At 45.0% G+C, this 17,026-nt stretch overlaps 4 protein-coding genes across 4 annotated transcripts; 3 read left to right on the plus strand and 1 right to left on the minus strand.

Moving 5' to 3' along the window:
• Nucleotides 1-21: 21 nt before the first annotated feature.
• LOC6534786 (transmembrane protein 104 homolog) lies at nucleotides 22-2,566 on the plus strand. The gene is made up of 4 exons (XM_002095422.3): nucleotides 22-188; nucleotides 505-998; nucleotides 1,127-1,347; nucleotides 1,399-2,566. The coding sequence occupies exons 1-4, from the start codon at nucleotides 138-140 to the stop codon at nucleotides 2,160-2,162; spliced, it is 1,530 nt and encodes a 509-aa protein (XP_002095458.2). The 5' UTR covers nucleotides 22-137; the 3' UTR covers nucleotides 2,163-2,566.
• Nucleotides 2,567-2,787: 221 nt separating this feature from the next.
• Nucleotides 2,788-4,232, plus strand: LOC6539743 (uncharacterized protein C7orf26 homolog). Its single transcript, XM_002086587.4, has 2 exons — nucleotides 2,788-3,002; nucleotides 3,057-4,232. The coding sequence occupies exons 1-2, from the start codon at nucleotides 2,903-2,905 to the stop codon at nucleotides 4,076-4,078; spliced, it is 1,122 nt and encodes a 373-aa protein (XP_002086623.1). The 5' UTR covers nucleotides 2,788-2,902; the 3' UTR covers nucleotides 4,079-4,232.
• A 326-nt stretch (nucleotides 4,233-4,558) lies between these two features.
• Nucleotides 4,559-6,257, plus strand: LOC6534788 (dipeptidase 2). The gene is made up of 3 exons (XM_002095424.4): nucleotides 4,559-5,527; nucleotides 5,600-5,775; nucleotides 5,830-6,257. The coding sequence occupies exons 1-3, from the start codon at nucleotides 4,694-4,696 to the stop codon at nucleotides 6,173-6,175; spliced, it is 1,356 nt and encodes a 451-aa protein (XP_002095460.2). The 5' UTR covers nucleotides 4,559-4,693; the 3' UTR covers nucleotides 6,176-6,257.
• Nucleotides 6,258-6,336: 79 nt separating this feature from the next.
• LOC26536128 (mucin-2) lies at nucleotides 6,337-17,026 on the minus strand. The gene is made up of 4 exons (XM_015189523.3): nucleotides 16,952-17,026; nucleotides 13,309-13,376; nucleotides 13,004-13,242; nucleotides 6,337-12,947 (listed from the first exon to the last, which is right to left on the minus strand). Exons 2-4 carry the CDS (start codon nucleotides 13,348-13,350, stop codon nucleotides 6,449-6,451), a joined length of 6,780 nt encoding a protein of 2,259 aa, XP_015045009.2. The 5' UTR covers nucleotides 13,351-13,376; nucleotides 16,952-17,026; the 3' UTR covers nucleotides 6,337-6,448.

The following is a 17,026-nucleotide window of genomic DNA, read 5'->3' on the forward strand; positions in this document are numbered from 1 at the left end:
GTGCTTATTTCTTCAGAACATTTGGGCACACTACATTGAATGCACTATCTGGTCTATTATTGTTTTCTTTTTGTTGCGAGTTTGATTGGATTGGATTGGATAGAAGCCTGGTAAAAAGACAAAGACCCAGCGTAAAGATGCCTCGCCTCGTCAATGGCCGCGAAGCCGCGCCCACGTATTCGAATCTGGTGAGATGAACCCAACTGTCTAGAGCAAGGGACTCCTTGCACCATAACAAAGAACTAGCAACGCATTTGTTGCATGTTTGTTTTGATGTTTGCGCAACAAACTTGCAGTTCTACAGAAATCAGGAGGATGTGTGCCTACTTTTTTGTATCCATCGTTTTATGAAATTGAAGTGGATATAAGTTTGTCAGTGGAAATATTAGATTCTCCGCAATAACGCCCACTTGCAAAATTTTTGCTCCGTGTGCACATATTTTTCGGTCCCACAATCTGAACACCTGTCGCTCCGCGAGTTACAATTTTCTTTTCTGTCCACAGGTTGGCTTCATATTTATTTTCAATCTTATCGTGGGAACCGGAGCTCTAACGCTACCCGGAGTTTTTGCCAGGGCAGGATGGATGCTTTCCCTAATTGTTATTGTTCTGCTGGCCATCATCAGTTACATGACAGTCACTTTTATCATAGAGGCAATGGCTTGTGCCAACGCCATTAGGAATTGGCAAACTCTGCAGGCCCTCCGCCAAAGTCGAAGTTCCGCTGAGAACAGTGAAAACGATGATAATGCTGATGATGTTTCCCTTGCATCGGGTGTCGAGCAAGTTGGAGATTTCGAGCGGGTTCCTCTGACCATTCAAAACCGGGAGTTTCACTACTATCAGTTGTCCCACAAATTCGAACTTGGCGAAATGGCGACACTATTCTTTAATGAGTTCGGCCGCATAATGTTCTATCTCTGCCTGATTGTTTATCTTTACGGGGATCTAAGCATATATTCCGCCGCCGTGGCTAGAAGTCTGCGTGACGTCGTATGGTAAGTACTTGAAAGCGCACGCTTATTACATTAGGACGATTCAGATAAATATAAAATTAAATTGGGTAGCGTTTGCCGATATATGAAAACGTATAAAACAGAAAATTAAATAACCCGTCATGTTTTAGTGATCAAACAAATGAAACGGATACCAATAACTTGATGTATTGGCTAGGAGCCTTTGAGAACAATACATCTCGGGCCTGCTGGAAGGAACATACAATATCTCGGTTGAACATGTACAGGGTGTTACTCATAGGATTCACATTGATCTTCGGGCCATTTGTGTACTTTAATGTACAAAAAACGAAGTATTTGCAGATGCTGACCGCTACCTTCCGGTGGATGGGTAAGTTCTAATTATGTGGAACTCATTAGATAATAAAATGTCATATTTCAGCTTTTACCCTAATGATCTGCATATCGGTAAAACTTTTGATTTCTAGAGGTGCCAAAGGTCACCCCGAAACCTTTAATGTGTATGGAATACCCTCGCTTTTCGGCGCCTGTGTCTACTCCTTTATGTGCCACCATTCACTGCCCAGTTTGTTGGCGCCCCTTAGGCATAAGTCGATGGTTTCCAAAATTCTATCCTTTGACTACATAATAATTTGTGCATTTTACATACTGCTGGCCATGACAGGCATTTTTGCCTTTGAGCGAATCGAAGACCTTTACACATTAGATTTTCTGCCCTACGATGTGGCATACGTAGACTTTTGGTCAGGTCTATTAATTTGCATTGATTACTTCCTTGCCCTTTTTCCCATTTTTACCCTGTCAACCAGTTTTCCCATTGTTGCCATAACGCTGAAGAACAATCTTCAATCTTTATTCCTAGACATGTCCCAATATGAATCCTATAGCGTTATCCTACGCCTATGCTTCCCGTTGCTTGCTATTATTCCGCCTTTTTGTATCACCTATTTTACTGAAAGTTTGTCCAGTTTGGTGGCATTTACGGGTACCTACGCAGGCACTGGCATCCAATACATTATCCCAGTATTCTTGGTTTACTTTGCGAGGCGCACTTGCTCAGAGCTGCTGGGAAGCGGCGTAGTAAATCGTTTTCAAAGTCCTTTTAAGTCCAGTGCCTGGCTAGTTTTCGTCTTTATTTGGTCAATTTTATGCGTCTGTTTGGTATCTATAAATTTGTTTAGTTAAGTTATTTTATCTTCCAATGTGAAGATATTTTAGGGCATTGAGCTTATTACAGGTTAGTAAAGTTTCATGTCAATTATTTTTAAAAAAATATTATCAAACTGATGTAGCTGTACATAATTAATAAAAAATATATGTTAAATAAGCGAATTTTAGCAACGTAAGTCAGTATTGAAATCGGCTGTGAATCATCAATTTTCAATATATTTTTCATGCAATGTTTGGAATGTAAAATTCTGCATATTTTTATTAATTGTAAGATTATCGAATCCTTACCTTTTAAACTTATTAGTGTATAAAAGAAAAGGACATATACATATATTAAAAGAGTTAATATAAATTGAAAATTCAGTACTGAAACTTAAAATCTACATGTATTTACCTTACAAATAAATATAAAAGAATTCTGTCAGGTGTGTTTGTATTCGTTTTCGAGATCGCTCAATAAAAATTTTCAAATTATATTTGTTTAAGCAAAACAAAAAAAGTGTTCTAATTGTGTGTTAACTATAAAAAGAGTTTTTAAAATTTTCAAAAGTACTATTCGGTGTTTTGACGGATAAAAACGGATAATTAGTTTTAGAGTGACCGTTGTTCTGGTTTTGAACGGTGCAATATCGAGCTGTTAATCGAAATATCTTCCACCTCTAAAGGTTCACGGCTTGTTTTTATTTTTCTTTTGCATTACAATACATTCATAGAAACCTATCAAAGCTTTTAAAAGTAAACTAAAGGACTCAAGGATGTCAATGACGGTGGACAGCAATAAGTCCTTGCTGAGAAAGGGCGATATGAAGCTGGATAACTATCCAACTTGTGCTGTGGAGGCACTTACTCGACTGGGTAAACTTGCTTATTATTTTAAACCGTGCACATATCTTACGCATAGATTTGCAGAAACATTGATTGCCAGCCGAAACAAGCAGAACATGGTAATGCAAATCATATCGGAGTTTATATTCCTGGAGAGAACCTCGAAGGATGGCGATGTGAGAAAGTCGCAGGCGCTGCCTATTAGCCAGATGAATCTCTTCCAGGAGTTTCAGCTCATCATTGCGCTGATTGAGTACTTTTCGCGGCCAGGAAGGGATGCCACCCGCAACGCCATATTCCTGTCGCTATTTGGAAGCCACTTGACACCGCAGCGATCCAAGTTGTTATCCCGCCTAATCAGCACAGCAGTTTCCGGGTCTGTGGCTCCGCTGCTCTCCTCTGCTGGTACTTGGATGCAACAGGTGGGGTGCAAGACGCCACTCAGCCTGGAAGTGGCCCAGAATATAGTCAGCGACTTTATTTCTTACTCCCGGAAAACCCCGGAGCAACTCAAGCAGCTGCCCATGGTGGGTCCGCACTTTGCGGCGAACTTTATGGTCGCCGTGGCGGATCTATACCTCAATGAGCAGCGTTCGCAGACGCTGAATCCCCCGCCAGATGCTCTGCTTGACACCATAACCGAATGGATGACAGAGAACCCCACTTTGTGTCAGGCCTCGCAGCAGCCTTTGGTCTTGCCCGCCGGTGCCATAGCCATGCCCTTTACCACTCCCTTAGCAGGCCTGCTTCGATGGGTGGTCTTGGCTCCTTTGGTTTCCAACCGTTCTGCCTATAGCAATTTGCATCTATCCCTCCTGCGTGCTCTGCAACAGCTTGTTAGCAGTGGAGAATCGACAGCACTGCCCAGCCAAGACCTTATGCAGATCGTAAAATCCCTGCAGAGCTACTGCGCACGGCTGGCGGAATCAAAAACGGATCCCAAGGCGGATGCTGCGTATCAGAAGTGCATGGAACGCTTCGCCCAAGCTGTGCAAATCGCCCTAAGCTCCAACTGCATCACTAATCAGATCCAGTTGCTTTGCCTCTTGGAATCTTTACCTCCACACAAACTGATGAAAATCGTAGTGGAAGCTCACAAAAAATAGTCGAACATCAAACACTATAAATGTCAGTCGGTTCATGCGATGTTTTTGCATGTTTGACTTCTGCATTCAATTGTTTGAGTAATTAGTTATTAAAAATAGATTTAAAGCGTTGTAAAAGAAATTGAGTAATCGACAGGTCTTTGAAGCTCAAAAATGTTTATTTTGATTTAAAGTTTATAAGTCGCATCATAAGGGAGCTAGCTTCGGCGCGCTGAAGCTTATATACCATTGTAGTAATTACATTACAAAACATTACTTTATGTGGTTGCAAATGTCTTCTTCCCTGCGTTGCAAGCTTCTCACTAAAATCAACACACGCTAGCAAGGGTATACAAATTATGAACAGGGAGTATTTCAAATTGAATTTTTGAAAATACTTTTCAAAACACTTTTTTTTTGCTTTGATGCTGCCATACTAAACAGCATAATTTTCTAGAGCGCATGTCCTTGTGAGTAAACTGTGAGCACTGAACAGGACACACAGAAAAAAATCGATAATATCCCAGTTTCGAGCTTTCGTGGCAGTGCAAGCTTGTTGAATAGAATCGCAACCTACGGCAGGAAACCTCGGGTAGGGAAGTCATTGGGAAATACCACCGTATACCAGACGATGCAATGAATCCCGTACCGAGCCGCGAGTTCCTGGAGGTCCATCCGCTCCACCAACACCAACCACATTGCAAGCAGCAATGTTTTGTATTCACTGAGATAGCGGACATCGAACTGCCCGCGGAGATAACCAAGTTCGGAGGTGGAAATGAAAAGATTAGGTGCTCCAACGGGGGCATCCCCACCTACAGTTCTAAGAAGGACTCCTGCAGCGAGTCCTCGGCGGAACGGCCGGAGAGATCACGAGGACGAAAGATTTTGCTGGGCGTCGGTGTGGTGCTCGTGTGCATCGCCATGGCCGGAGGCATTCCGCTGGCCCTCCAGTTGCGCTCTTCGTCACTTCTGGAAGCCCGACTCGCCTTCATCCGCCGCCTGCTGACGGAGTCTCCTCTAATCGAGGGTTCCTGGAAGCCACCGAGCACTATGAGCCTGAACAGCAGCAACCTGTTCGAGGTGCGACAGAATCACATTGGTGCCGTGCTCTGGCCCATTGCTGTACCGTGTGGAGCTCAGTACCTGGATGCAGTGCAGCTCACACTGGAGGGCATTGATAGGGCCAAGCGGATTACCGCTTCCACAGACTCCATGCACATTGTAGAATCAGCGGATGAAATGGAGCAGACTCACATCCGCGGCGAGGTGGCTGTTCTAATGGGGATCAGTGGTGGCCACGCTCTGGGCACCAGCACGGCCGTCTTGCGTTCCATCTACCTGCTGGGAGCTCGATTCGTGTCGATTACAAGCCAGGAGTGCACCACTCCTTGGGCAGCGGCAGCAATCCGAAGACCCGATTATCTTGTCGAGGATAATGTTACGAATTCATTTAACGAATTTGGGCAGGTGGGCACAACTCCCTTTGTGATTATCGTAATCGCACATACATATGTATATTTTCATTTATTCATTTTTTAGACAATGCTCTTTGAGATGAACCGCCTGGGAATGCTGGTGGAGATTTCAATGCTCAGCGAGGCTGCCATGTTGGCCGTCTTGAAAACTGCCAAAGCTCCTGTTTTACTCACAAATGCCACACCGTTGTCCATGTGCAATAGCAGCAACAGAGCTTCTATTCCAGACCACGTTCTAAGGTAAGCTATCATAAAGTCCTTACAGGACACCCCTAATATGTATATAACCCACAGCCTATTGCCGGAAAATGGTGGCGTAATCTTGCTCAACCTGGAGCGCTGTGGCGATCGGACACTGGGAGTTCGAGAGGCCATCACTGCAATCAACTATGTTCGCAAAGTGGCCGGAGTGGATCACATTGGACTTGGGGGAGCTCCGAAAAGCTATGCCCTCCTACTTGCCGAACTGGCAAGGGATAGGGTTTGGGGAAATGCTGCTATTAAGAAGCTGGTTGGAGGAAATGTGATGAGGATTCTGCGAGAGATCGAGACCCTGAAAAACCGATTGCCCCTGTATGAGGAGTGGATTCCGCACGAGTCCATTGAAAGCAATTCCTATTGCCGATATCCCGAGTCTTAGACCCGAGTCAACTTTTTTACAGACTCAAGCGATTGTTCTCAATTAATTACTAACACATTTAATTAAATTATTAAAGTACAAATGAATTGTTGTACATATTACTATGCGTAAATAGGTAAGTGATAACCTATCCAAACACCATTTCAAAATTGATTCAAAAGTTTACATTTGTACATAGTTTATATTTAAAGAATATCATTCTAGGTAAATACATATCGGTGTATAATGATATTGTAATATTGTATGCCTTACAATCTACTAGACCTCCAACGACTATTTTACACTGATGCCCGTTCTAACTCCGAGGGTTAGGGAAATCACTTCTTGCTCGGAAGAAAGCTCGTCGGACTCGCGCTTCATGATTCTCTTCGACAGGAGGTCATCCCCGTCAAGTTTCAACTCGCGCTTGACCCTTGACTTCTCGACTTCATCATCGTCGAGCTCGAAGACGTTGTTGTCCGTGAATGCCAAGTGGTTGATTTCGTTAAAGAACAGAGTCTTCGCATTTCGAATAGTTCTATCGTAGCCAGGATCACTCAGTGGCGGCAGATATGTGGCTGGAATTCGGCTTGTGCCCCTGTACCCAGAATCAGGGCAACGTGGATCAATGGACCCTGGGTAGCAGTACACAGGCGTGGTTCCAGCAATCGGAGGTCTGGAAGTTGTTCCTGGCAGGCACTCAGGATCTGAAGATCCCGGATAACACCTTGGTCTAGGTGTCGTTGGCGGTTTCTGGGGACAGCGACTATCCGGGGAGCCGGGGTAACAGTTGGGCCTGGATGTAGTTAAAGGAGCTCTTGTCGAGGAAGGAGCATATGTGGCAGGTTGACATCTAGGATCGCTGGAACCGGGATAGCACCTGCTAGCAGTTGTGGGTGGAAGATAAGTAGCGGGCTGGCAAGAGGGATCATTTGAGCCCGGATAGCAGCGGGGAATGGGTGTAGTGATAGGCGGCTTAGTTATTGGAGGCGTGTTTGTAGTCGGTTGACAATCTGGATCACTGGAGCCCGGATAACATCTTGGCCTAACCGTCGGAATTGATGTCCTTGCCGTCGTCGGTGGGAGGTAAGTAGCGGGTTGACATTCAGGGTCCTTCGAGCCGGGGTAACACCTGGGTCTCTGTGTAGTTACTGGCGCCTGTGGACAGCGTGTATCCTTCGAGCCCGGATAACAATTTGGACTGGGTGTGGTTATTGGAATTCTTGTAGTCGGAGGAGAATAAGTTGACGGTATGCATTCGGGATCATTAGACCCGGGATAACATTTTGGCCTTAAAGTTGTTGCAGGTGGTCTTGATGCTGTTTGGCAGTCAGGATTAGGAGAGCCTGGGTAACACGTAGTTGTCGTAATTGGCGTCCTTGAGGTTGTCGGCTGAGTTGGTTGCGGACACCTAGGGTCAGTTGATCCCGTGTAACAATTTGGCTTAGGTGCTTTTGTAGCTGATGGTGGCAAGTACGTGGCTGGCTGGCATCTTGGATCTTCCGAGCCAGCTGAACATCCTGCTTTCCTTGTGGTTGGCACTTTAGGACATCTGGGATCGGGCGAACCAGGGTAACAATTCAGGCAATCCGGATCTGATGATCCAGGGAAGCATTTGGGCTGCGAAGTAGTGGGTGGCTTTTGTGGGCAACGACTATCCGTGGATCCAGGATAACAATTTGGTTTTGGGGTTGTCAAAGGCGTTCTTGTTGTTGCTGGTTGGCAATACGGATCGCTTGATCCAGGATAACACCTAGGCTGGGTTGTAGGAATTGTTTGCCTTGGTGTGGTTGGCGGAAGATATGTGGTAGGCTGACAGTCGGGATCTAAAGACCCTGGGTAACATTTTGGTGCTGGCGTCGTTTGAGGCTTCTGTGGGCACCGACTATCTGTTGATCCGGGATAACAATTTGGTTTCGCCGTAGTTACAGGCGTTCGAGTTGTCGGTGGCAAATACGTTGTTGGCTGGCAGCTTGGATCACTGGAACCCGGATAGCACCTTGGTCTAGTTGGAGGAATTGTCGGGCGCGAGGTTGTAGGCGGAAGGTAAGTTGCGGGCTGACATTCAGGATCCGGTGAGCCGGGATAACATCTAGATTTTTGGGTTGTTACGGGCTCTTGCGGACAGCGTTTATCTGTGGAGCCTGGATAGCAGTTTGGTTTGGATGTTGTCACAGGCGTCCTTGTAGTTGGAGGCGTGTAAGTTGCTGGTTGACATTCAGGATCCCTTGACCCAGGATAACATCTGGGTTTCAAGGTAGTTATCTGTGATCTAGATGTCGGTGGGGATTTTGTGGCTGGTTGACAATCGCGTTCAGTACTTCCAGGATAGCACCTAGGTCTCGATGGAGTTAATGGGGTCCTTGTTGTGGTAGGTTGAGTTGGTTGCGGACAACTGGGATCTGTAGATCCTGGATAACATCTCGGTTTGGGTGCAATAGTAGGTGGCCGACGGGACGAAGGAGGTAAATAGGTGGCGGGTTGACATCTCGGATCATCCGAACCATCAAAGCATCCTGCTTTTTTTGTGGTAGGAACTTTTGGGCATCTTGGATCAGGCGAACCGGGATAGCAATTGAGGCACTCCGGATCTGAAGAGCCAGGATAGCACTTGGGTTGCGGATCGCAACGACTATCAGTAGAGCCTGGATAACAGTTAGGCTTGGGTGTAGTTATTGGCGTTCTTGTTGTGGGTGGTGAATAAGTTGTCGGTTGGCATTCTGGGTCATTGGATCCCGGATAACACCTTGCCTTCGGGATGGGAATGGTAGTTCGTCTGGTCGTAGGTGGAAGATACGTTGCTGGTTGACACTCAGGATCCGGTGAGCCCGGATAACATCTGGGCTTCGATGTAGTTATAGGAGGTCTTGAAGTCGGTGGAGAATACGTTTTTGGTTGACAGCTGGAGTCAGTTGATCCAGGGTAACACCTTGGCTTGGTTGGTGGGATGGTTGGAGATGCAGTTGTTGGAGGAAGATACGTGGCTGGTTGACACTCAGGATCTGTAGATCCCACATAACATCTTGGTTTTTGAGTGGTTGGCAGTGTCTGGCGGCAACGAATATCCGTCGATCCTAAATCACAAACAGGCTTCGAAGTGGTTATCGGTGGTTTAGTTGTTTGACGAGGCTGGCACTCTGGATCATTAGAACCTGGATAACATCTTGGCTTAACCGTAGTGATCGTCGTGGGTGGCAGGTAAGTAGCCGGCTGACACTGTGGGTCAGTTGAGCCAGGATAACATCTAGGCTTTAATGTAGTCACAGGTATCTGGGTGCATCGTCTGTCTGTCGAGCCGGGATAGCAACTTGGCTTCGCTGTAGTTACTGGCTTTGCGGAGGTTGGCTGGCACTCGGGAGCAGTGGATCCCGGATAACATCTAGGTTTCGGTGTAGTTATTGGTACTCGAGTCGTGATTGGTTGAGTTGGTTGTGGACAACTGGGATCTGTAGATCCTGGGTAGCATCTGGGCTTGGGTGCACTTGTGGGAGGACGACGAGATGATGGTGGCAAATACGTGGCTGGCTGACACCTTGGATCTTCTGAACCGTCAAAGCATCCTGATTTCTTTGTGGTAGGAACTCTGGGGCATCTCGGGTCAGGGGAGCCAGGATAACAATTTAAGCATTCAGGATCTGAAGAACCAGGATAGCACCTTGGTTTTTGAGTAGTAGGTGTTTTCTGGGGACAGCGACTATCGGTGGAGCCTGGATAACACTTTGGCTTTGTAGTAGTTACAGGCTTTCTAGTTGTGGGAGGTGAGTATGTAGCTGGCTGACAATCGAGTTCCGTTGAGCCCGGATAACACCGCGGCCTAGTTGTAGGAATTGAGGTTGGAGGAAGGTATGTGGCCGGTTGACATTCTGGGTTTGGTGAGCCAGGGTAACACCTAGGCTTTGGTGTTGTTGCGGGTTCCTTTGGACAGCGTCGGTCTGTTGAGCCCGGATAGCAATTTGGTTTTGATGTAGTTACGGGTACTCTGGTTGTCGGAACAGTTGAAACTGTGGTTCTAACAGAAGTTGGCGGAAGGTAAGTTGAAGGCTGACACTCGGGATCTACAGATCCTGAATAGCATCGGGGCTTGGAGGTGGTAATTGGTGGCCTAGTTGCAGGTTGGCATCCAGGTTCCTGTGAGCCTGGATAACAGCGCGGCTTAGCTGTTGTCAAGGGAAGTCTAGTTGTCACAGGTACTCTTGTTATCGGAGGCGTGTAAGTAGCTGGCTGACATTCGAGGTCAGTAGATCCTGGGTAGCACCGTGGTCTAGCTGTGGAAGTGGGAGCCCTTGTTGTTGGTCGAGTAACTTGAGGGCATCCTGGATCTGTTGAACCTGGGTAGCACCTTGGTTTAGGTGCAATTGTAGGAGTCCGCTTCGTTGATGGCGGTAAGTAAGTGGCAGGTTGACACCTGGGATCATCCGAACCATCAAAGCATCCTGCTTTCTTCGTGGTTGGGACCTTAGGGCATCTAGGATCGGGTGAGCCAGGGTAACAATTAAGACACTCCGGATCTGTTGAGCCCGTATAGCACTTTGGTTGCGTTGTAGTAGGTGGTTTTCTTGTTGTTGGTGGTTGGCAATATGGATCACTTGAACCAGGATAACACCTTGGCTTGGTAGTAGCAATCGTTGTTCTTGTTGTAGATGGTGGAAGGTAAGTTGCAGGACAGTCGGGATCAGAGGATCCCGGGAAACACCTCGGTCGTTGCGTAGTTCGCGGTGTCAGAGGTTGGCAACTAGGATCACTGGAACCCGGGTAACACCTTGGCCTCGACGTTGTAATTGTCGTTCGAGCCGTAGTTGGTGGGAGATAAGTAGCAGGCTGGCATTCGGGGTCCGTTGAGCCAGGATAACATCTCGGCTTTGATGTCGTCACGAGGTCTTGTGGGCAGCGTCTGTCTGTCGAGCCCGGATAACAATTTGGCTTGGAGGTAGTTACAGACCTCCTAGTCGTAGCTGGTTGACATTCCGGATCACTGGAGCCTGGGAAACACCTAGGCTTAATAGAAGTAATAGGTGTCCGGGTTGTGGTTGGTTGAGTTTGTTGCGGACAACTGGGGTCCGTTGATCCAGGATAACACCGTGGACGGGGTGCAATTGTCGGTGGTCGACGAGACGAAGGTGGTAAGTATGTAGCGGGTTGACATTTGGGGTCATCTGAACCATCATAGCATCCTGCTTTCTTTGTGGTTGGCACTTTGGGACATCTTGGATCGGGAGAACCCGGATAGCAATTGAGGCACTCTGGATCGGATGAGCCTGGATAGCACTTTGGCTGTGAAGAAGTGAGCGGCTTTTGAGTTACACGCGTTGGGGGTTGACAGGAAGGATCTGGTGATCCAGGATAACACCTGGGTCTTGGAGTTTGTGGGCAACGATTATCCGTTGAGCCTGGATAACAATTTGGCTTTGATGTTGTTAGGGGAACTCTGGTTGGTGGTATTGTAGTTCTTCTTGTGGTTGGTGGAAGATAAGTGGCAGGCTGACACTCAGGGTCAGTGGATCCTTGATAACATTTTGGCTGCGATGTGGTAATCGTTGGCCTTGTTCTAGGTTGACAGTCTGGATCTGTAGATCCCGGGTAACAACGTGGCCTCTTCGTAGTAATGGGAGTTTTTCTGGTTGTTGGCGGAACATAAGTTGCCGGCTGGCATTCGGGGTCATCGGAGCCTGGATAGCATCTCGGCTTTATTGTTGTAATAGGTGCCCTTGTTGCCGGTTGACAATTAGGATCAGTTGATCCTGGATAGCAACGCGGTTTGGTAGAGGATCTTCTTGTGGTTGGTGGAAGATAAGTAGCTGGTTGACATTCCGGATCCCTCGATCCGGAAAAACACCTTGGCTTTGTTGTTGCCGGCGGCGTAGCGCGACAGCGAGGATCAGTTGAGCCCAAAGGACAAACGGTTCGGGCTGTAGTCTGCGGAGTCTCCGTACAGCTTGGATCGTTAGATCCAGGATAGCATCGTGGTCTTGGCGTAAACGTTGAGGCTATTGGTATCCTGATCGTTGTGGGCGGTAGGGAAGTGGGCTTTGGGCAGCCTGGCTCTCTGGAGCCAGGATAGCAGCGAGGCTTCGGTGAAATTAGATGATCCTGTAGACACTGAGGTTCAGTTGATCCTTCAGGACATGGCAACGACTTCAGACTGCCGCAGGTGTAGTCCCTTTTACACGCTCCATTGCATAGTTCAATGTCACACTTTAGATACACCTGAGATCGGTCGGGGAACCTGAATGCCTTAAGTGTATTATAGTAGGTGGATGTAAGACTGGAGCCTGGCTCAAACTTTCGCCACTCCCCAAATATTTTCTCCTTTATCGAGCAACCTCTTTTGTCCGACAGCTGCAACCTCTTCGTCGTTCGGGCCTCAAAGTCCATGTCATCGGAGGCATAACATTGTAGTATGTTTAGATCCCATGCCTGTTCCGAGTGCTTAACGTTGATGGTGAACGTAATGTCAGTTCCCAGGGTGAGAGTGCCCTGAATGGGTTTAATATTGGGAGGAGTTCCCGTTCCGATTTCCATCCAGCACTCTACAGGCCCTCTTGGGGTATCCACCGATATTACTTCGAGCATGTCCACCACAAATGGCTTGAAATAAACCGTCTTCTCGCGTTCATCACCCCGACTGCACGATATTTTACGTGCTATGTCGAAGCTATTTTGTATGTCTCTGTCATCCTGGATGATCAGGAAATTCTCGATTGAGGCGCAAACGGAGCATGAGGGCTTGCTACCACATCCATCGTATGGCACTGTGAAAGTGAAGCTTCGTCCCGATCGTTCGCCCTTCACGTAGCTAAGTAAAAGTGTGAATTAAAGAGGGATACCCAGCTATCAATAGTATATACCCACTTGCACTTGGGGTCGTTGAAATATCCCTGGCTGTAGATGACTCCATCGAAGTCCTCGGAGAACTCGACTTCGACCATCATGCCATTACCTTGGTCGCATTTCACATCGATCTTCTCGATGTGCTTGGCCGACAGAGAAGTGTCGCGAGTTAATCTGGGCGAGGAGTCGTCAAACTCAAGTTCGCCTAAAACGTCATTGAGCGCCTCATCATCACTCAGATCAGTGCCCCGAGTGGTGACCTTGACAGTTATACGAAATAATAATCGTCAATTTAATGATTTCTAGGTGCATATCGGTGTACGTACCAAGAGCAAGGCCCACAAGAAAATGTGGCCGATGTTGACCATCGTAAGTGTAAGTCTCAAGCTTTATTCTGAAAAACAGTCAATTAAAGTATATAAATATATGATTATAATCAGTTTATGATCTTCCGAATTCAACAGTTTTATTTATTGCCCATCTGGTAGTTAAGCAAACAAAAATATTTCACTCAATACTTCTTGTCTCAGCCATTTACGCATATTAACATATTTTGTTAGTTTTTGCTGACCTATAGCTAGGGACTGACTATATGTAAAAGGCTGGCCCAGTCAACTATGTTAAAAATTAAATAGAAAATAAATGTTTTAATTGAATATGTTATTTTTTGTCTCTGCATTCAATACGGTAAAAACAAGATAATATTTCTGTTTACAGTTTTGTAAATTATGTTTATGGCCAGCTCGGTACTTGGGCGGTAGTTTTTATCGCCTGAATAACCTTCCACCTTTGGGTGACTCATGTAATCAAGATCTGCAAAAAGGGCGATCGCGATGGGTTCAAAAAGATGCAATATATCAAAGCATGAAGGTGACGAAAAATTAATTCGCCGAAAATCCAGACATTTATTTGCATATGTCGGGCTTGTCAACCGATCTCTAGCGCTGGATGAGGTAAGATCTTCTTTATCGCTAATTACGGTTGAGTGCAACCTGTCGAGTGTTTACACGAGCTTCAAACAGCCGGACCTCTTTTGCCCGACGAATGGAGGGTGCTGCACCAGCGCCACTAAAACGGGTTTGGTTTTTAAATAATACAACTAACCTTTAAAAGAGAAAAAACAAATGGGAAAAATGCCGCGGATTTCAAAATCCATAAATTCAAGACTCGCACACGAAGGGAGCAGGGCAGAGAAACAACTAGTGACGAGTGCCTATTTGCTTAGCCGCAGTTGATAAAGGGGCTTCGATTTGGATTTGGGGCCTTTGTTTGGCATTGGCTTCTGCAATCCGATGGCTCTCGTCTCCTCTTGTTTTTTGCTATCTCGCTATTGATGTTAGGCCCCGGATGATTAGGTGCTTTTTCATTGTGGCCCCTTTTGTCTAGGTTATTCGAAGCATTAAGCAAACGAGGGTCTAAAAAGTACCATTTGATTACGGATGATTTGGCGTGTAGTCTTATGTTTTTGTTCTTACGTCACTGTTTGGTAGAATTCAATGCTGTGCTAAACACTTCTCCCCTCGCGTGAATAAATCCAACATTAATCGGAAGACCCCTGGGCTAAGAAGGTAGTACGTCTTATCTTGGTACGAGTTCTTGAATATTCTCAAGGAGCTGGTTGTACTTTTCCTTTCATTTGTACGATCATGCTGAGTTCCCCGAAATGGCTACAACTTTTTTCCGACTCGCTTGTAAATACAAACACCTAAAATTTTGCAAGAGGTCCAGTAGATTATGATGAAACACCGCCCATTCATACATCCGATTCATATTCAACACGATTAATATGGTATCTCTTTTGCTCCCAGCTTTCCGTTCGCTTAATCTTCAACGACCCAATTTTTTGGGGTTTTGGTGGTTCGAAACCATTGGCCTGATATCTCAGTTTGCAGGTTATTTTGTGGCTGAGTTTGATATTTGATATGACTGCATAATTATGCCCAATTTGATAAAAATTGGTTCACCATGTCAAAAAATTGCTCATTTATTTTTGCCACATTTTTATGTTCGCCAGTTAGCATGATATAGTTATTTGCTCCGCAAGATTAATAGTCCGGGTCATTTATTTAATTGCTATACAAACACATTAATGAGTTGTTTCGATTGATATACAAACTATAGAATTCGGACATATGAGTATTTATAGGTACACGATCATCTTTCTATAATTGGACAATTATATCTTTGAAAATCCATTATTGATTTGGGCGATTTGGGTGTCGAAATGTGAAGTTAGATAGAATGGGTGATCCCGGGTGTCTGCGCAGTTTGCCAGCAATCATATTCAATTGTATTGGCTAACGATTGAGCGTTAATAAACACAACTTGGGCATTGATGGCTTCACCCTGAACTTTTGACATTTCAGCGCCTCGCATAGGCGTATATCTTCGTATTAATCACGGCGAACAGGTGATTAGACCGCGGGCTTCAATACGTATGCATATAGATAGACTTGTGTATTATACTATACATACATATGTGCAAACTATACACCAAATCCGCCAGTGATCTCCTCCAGCGATTGATTTAACCGACATTCCACGTCTGGGTTCTCATAACTTGGATTCAATGCACTGACGAATTGGTGAAATGCGGCTATCTTGCATTGTGGCTATCAGTTATGGGCACATCGGGATTTGGTTTATGGCCAATTTTGGATTGGCGCCGATTTGGTAACATGATCGCTCGTTTTTTAATAGGCATGTTATGAACAATCTAATTTACATTTTTGTGCGGCATTTAATTGTGTATTTATGGGCACTTTGCATAGATTAGCAAGTGCTAACCATATTTTGCGCGCCTCACAAGGAGCTAGCTCATTTCAGAAACAATGCATTCTTAATTTGAGAACCTGTGATTTCTCTTTCAAGGTACTTAACTATATAAAACACAGTTAGCAGTTTTGACACATTAACAACGAAATGCAAATGGCACTCAAGCACCGGATCTGCGAAACTTGTTTCTCATTTAAACTGATTACAAAGAAATGCAAAAAACGGGTAAACGGACTTACGAAAAGAATGTTTTTCAACGCTTAAATCAATTGATCTTCTCCGAAACACATTTTTACAAATATAAAAAATATACGCAGTTAGAAACAGAGACATTTTATAAAGCGTATTATTTCGGGTTTAACCTGAATAATCGTTGTTTGTTTTACGTTTACGATTCAGTCATATAGTAAATTTTTCTGGATTGGAGAGGATAAATTACTTGCGTCAGAGTCGTTTCACTTTCCACCTTTTAACACCAAATACCTATATATGATAGCCGGCAAAATGTAAACACAAGGTCAAATCTGCGTGGGTCGTAATGCAAAAAGCATGTAATTATATAAGTTTGATGACCGCAAAATTGGCCAATTTCATATTGAAATTCCCTAGATGCTAAAACTTTATTTTTAGCCGACTTAAATATTTACAAATATATAATAAGTATAAAATACGCAAAGGCAGATACTCGTAATTCTTTAACGTCGAAGGTTGTAAGATTAAGCAATTTTTTTATAATTTACAATTTACTTTATATTTGTAATGATTTAAAGTACGTTACTGAAGCATAAAACACCAACCATAAAGTAATTATTTTAGAAGTACTATAAAAAGGATGCATTAGGCAATAGGATATTTGGGTAATATTTGCTATAAATTTAGATGTATCCACACTTAAAAGCTGATTCCGACTCCCGACTGGAGTGCTCATGTATTAGAAATTGATGAGTGAATCCTTCCATATTTACATTCATTTCAGACAAGTTCTTTAGTAAGCACTGAGTTCACTCTGGACCATTCACATACTCGTAGGTAATTGAATCGATTCACATTTCTGGCCTTAATTAACGGCTTTTGGAGTTGAGCACATAAAATCACTGAATGGCTTTTGGTATTGGAACACATTGACCAATTAGTCGGCCACCATTCGAAATATAATCACTGTACCATTGGAGCACTTGGACTACTCGGACTTACTGCACTGGCTGCTGGACTTGGGCTTGGGCTTGGGGAAAAATCTGGCTGGGATGCAGCTGGCGAAGTGGACGATGC

This window comes from Drosophila yakuba, chromosome 3L (assembly GCF_016746365.2).
Source record: "Drosophila yakuba strain Tai18E2 chromosome 3L, Prin_Dyak_Tai18E2_2.1, whole genome shotgun sequence".
Taxonomy (NCBI): Eukaryota; Metazoa; Arthropoda; class Insecta; order Diptera; family Drosophilidae; genus Drosophila; species Drosophila yakuba.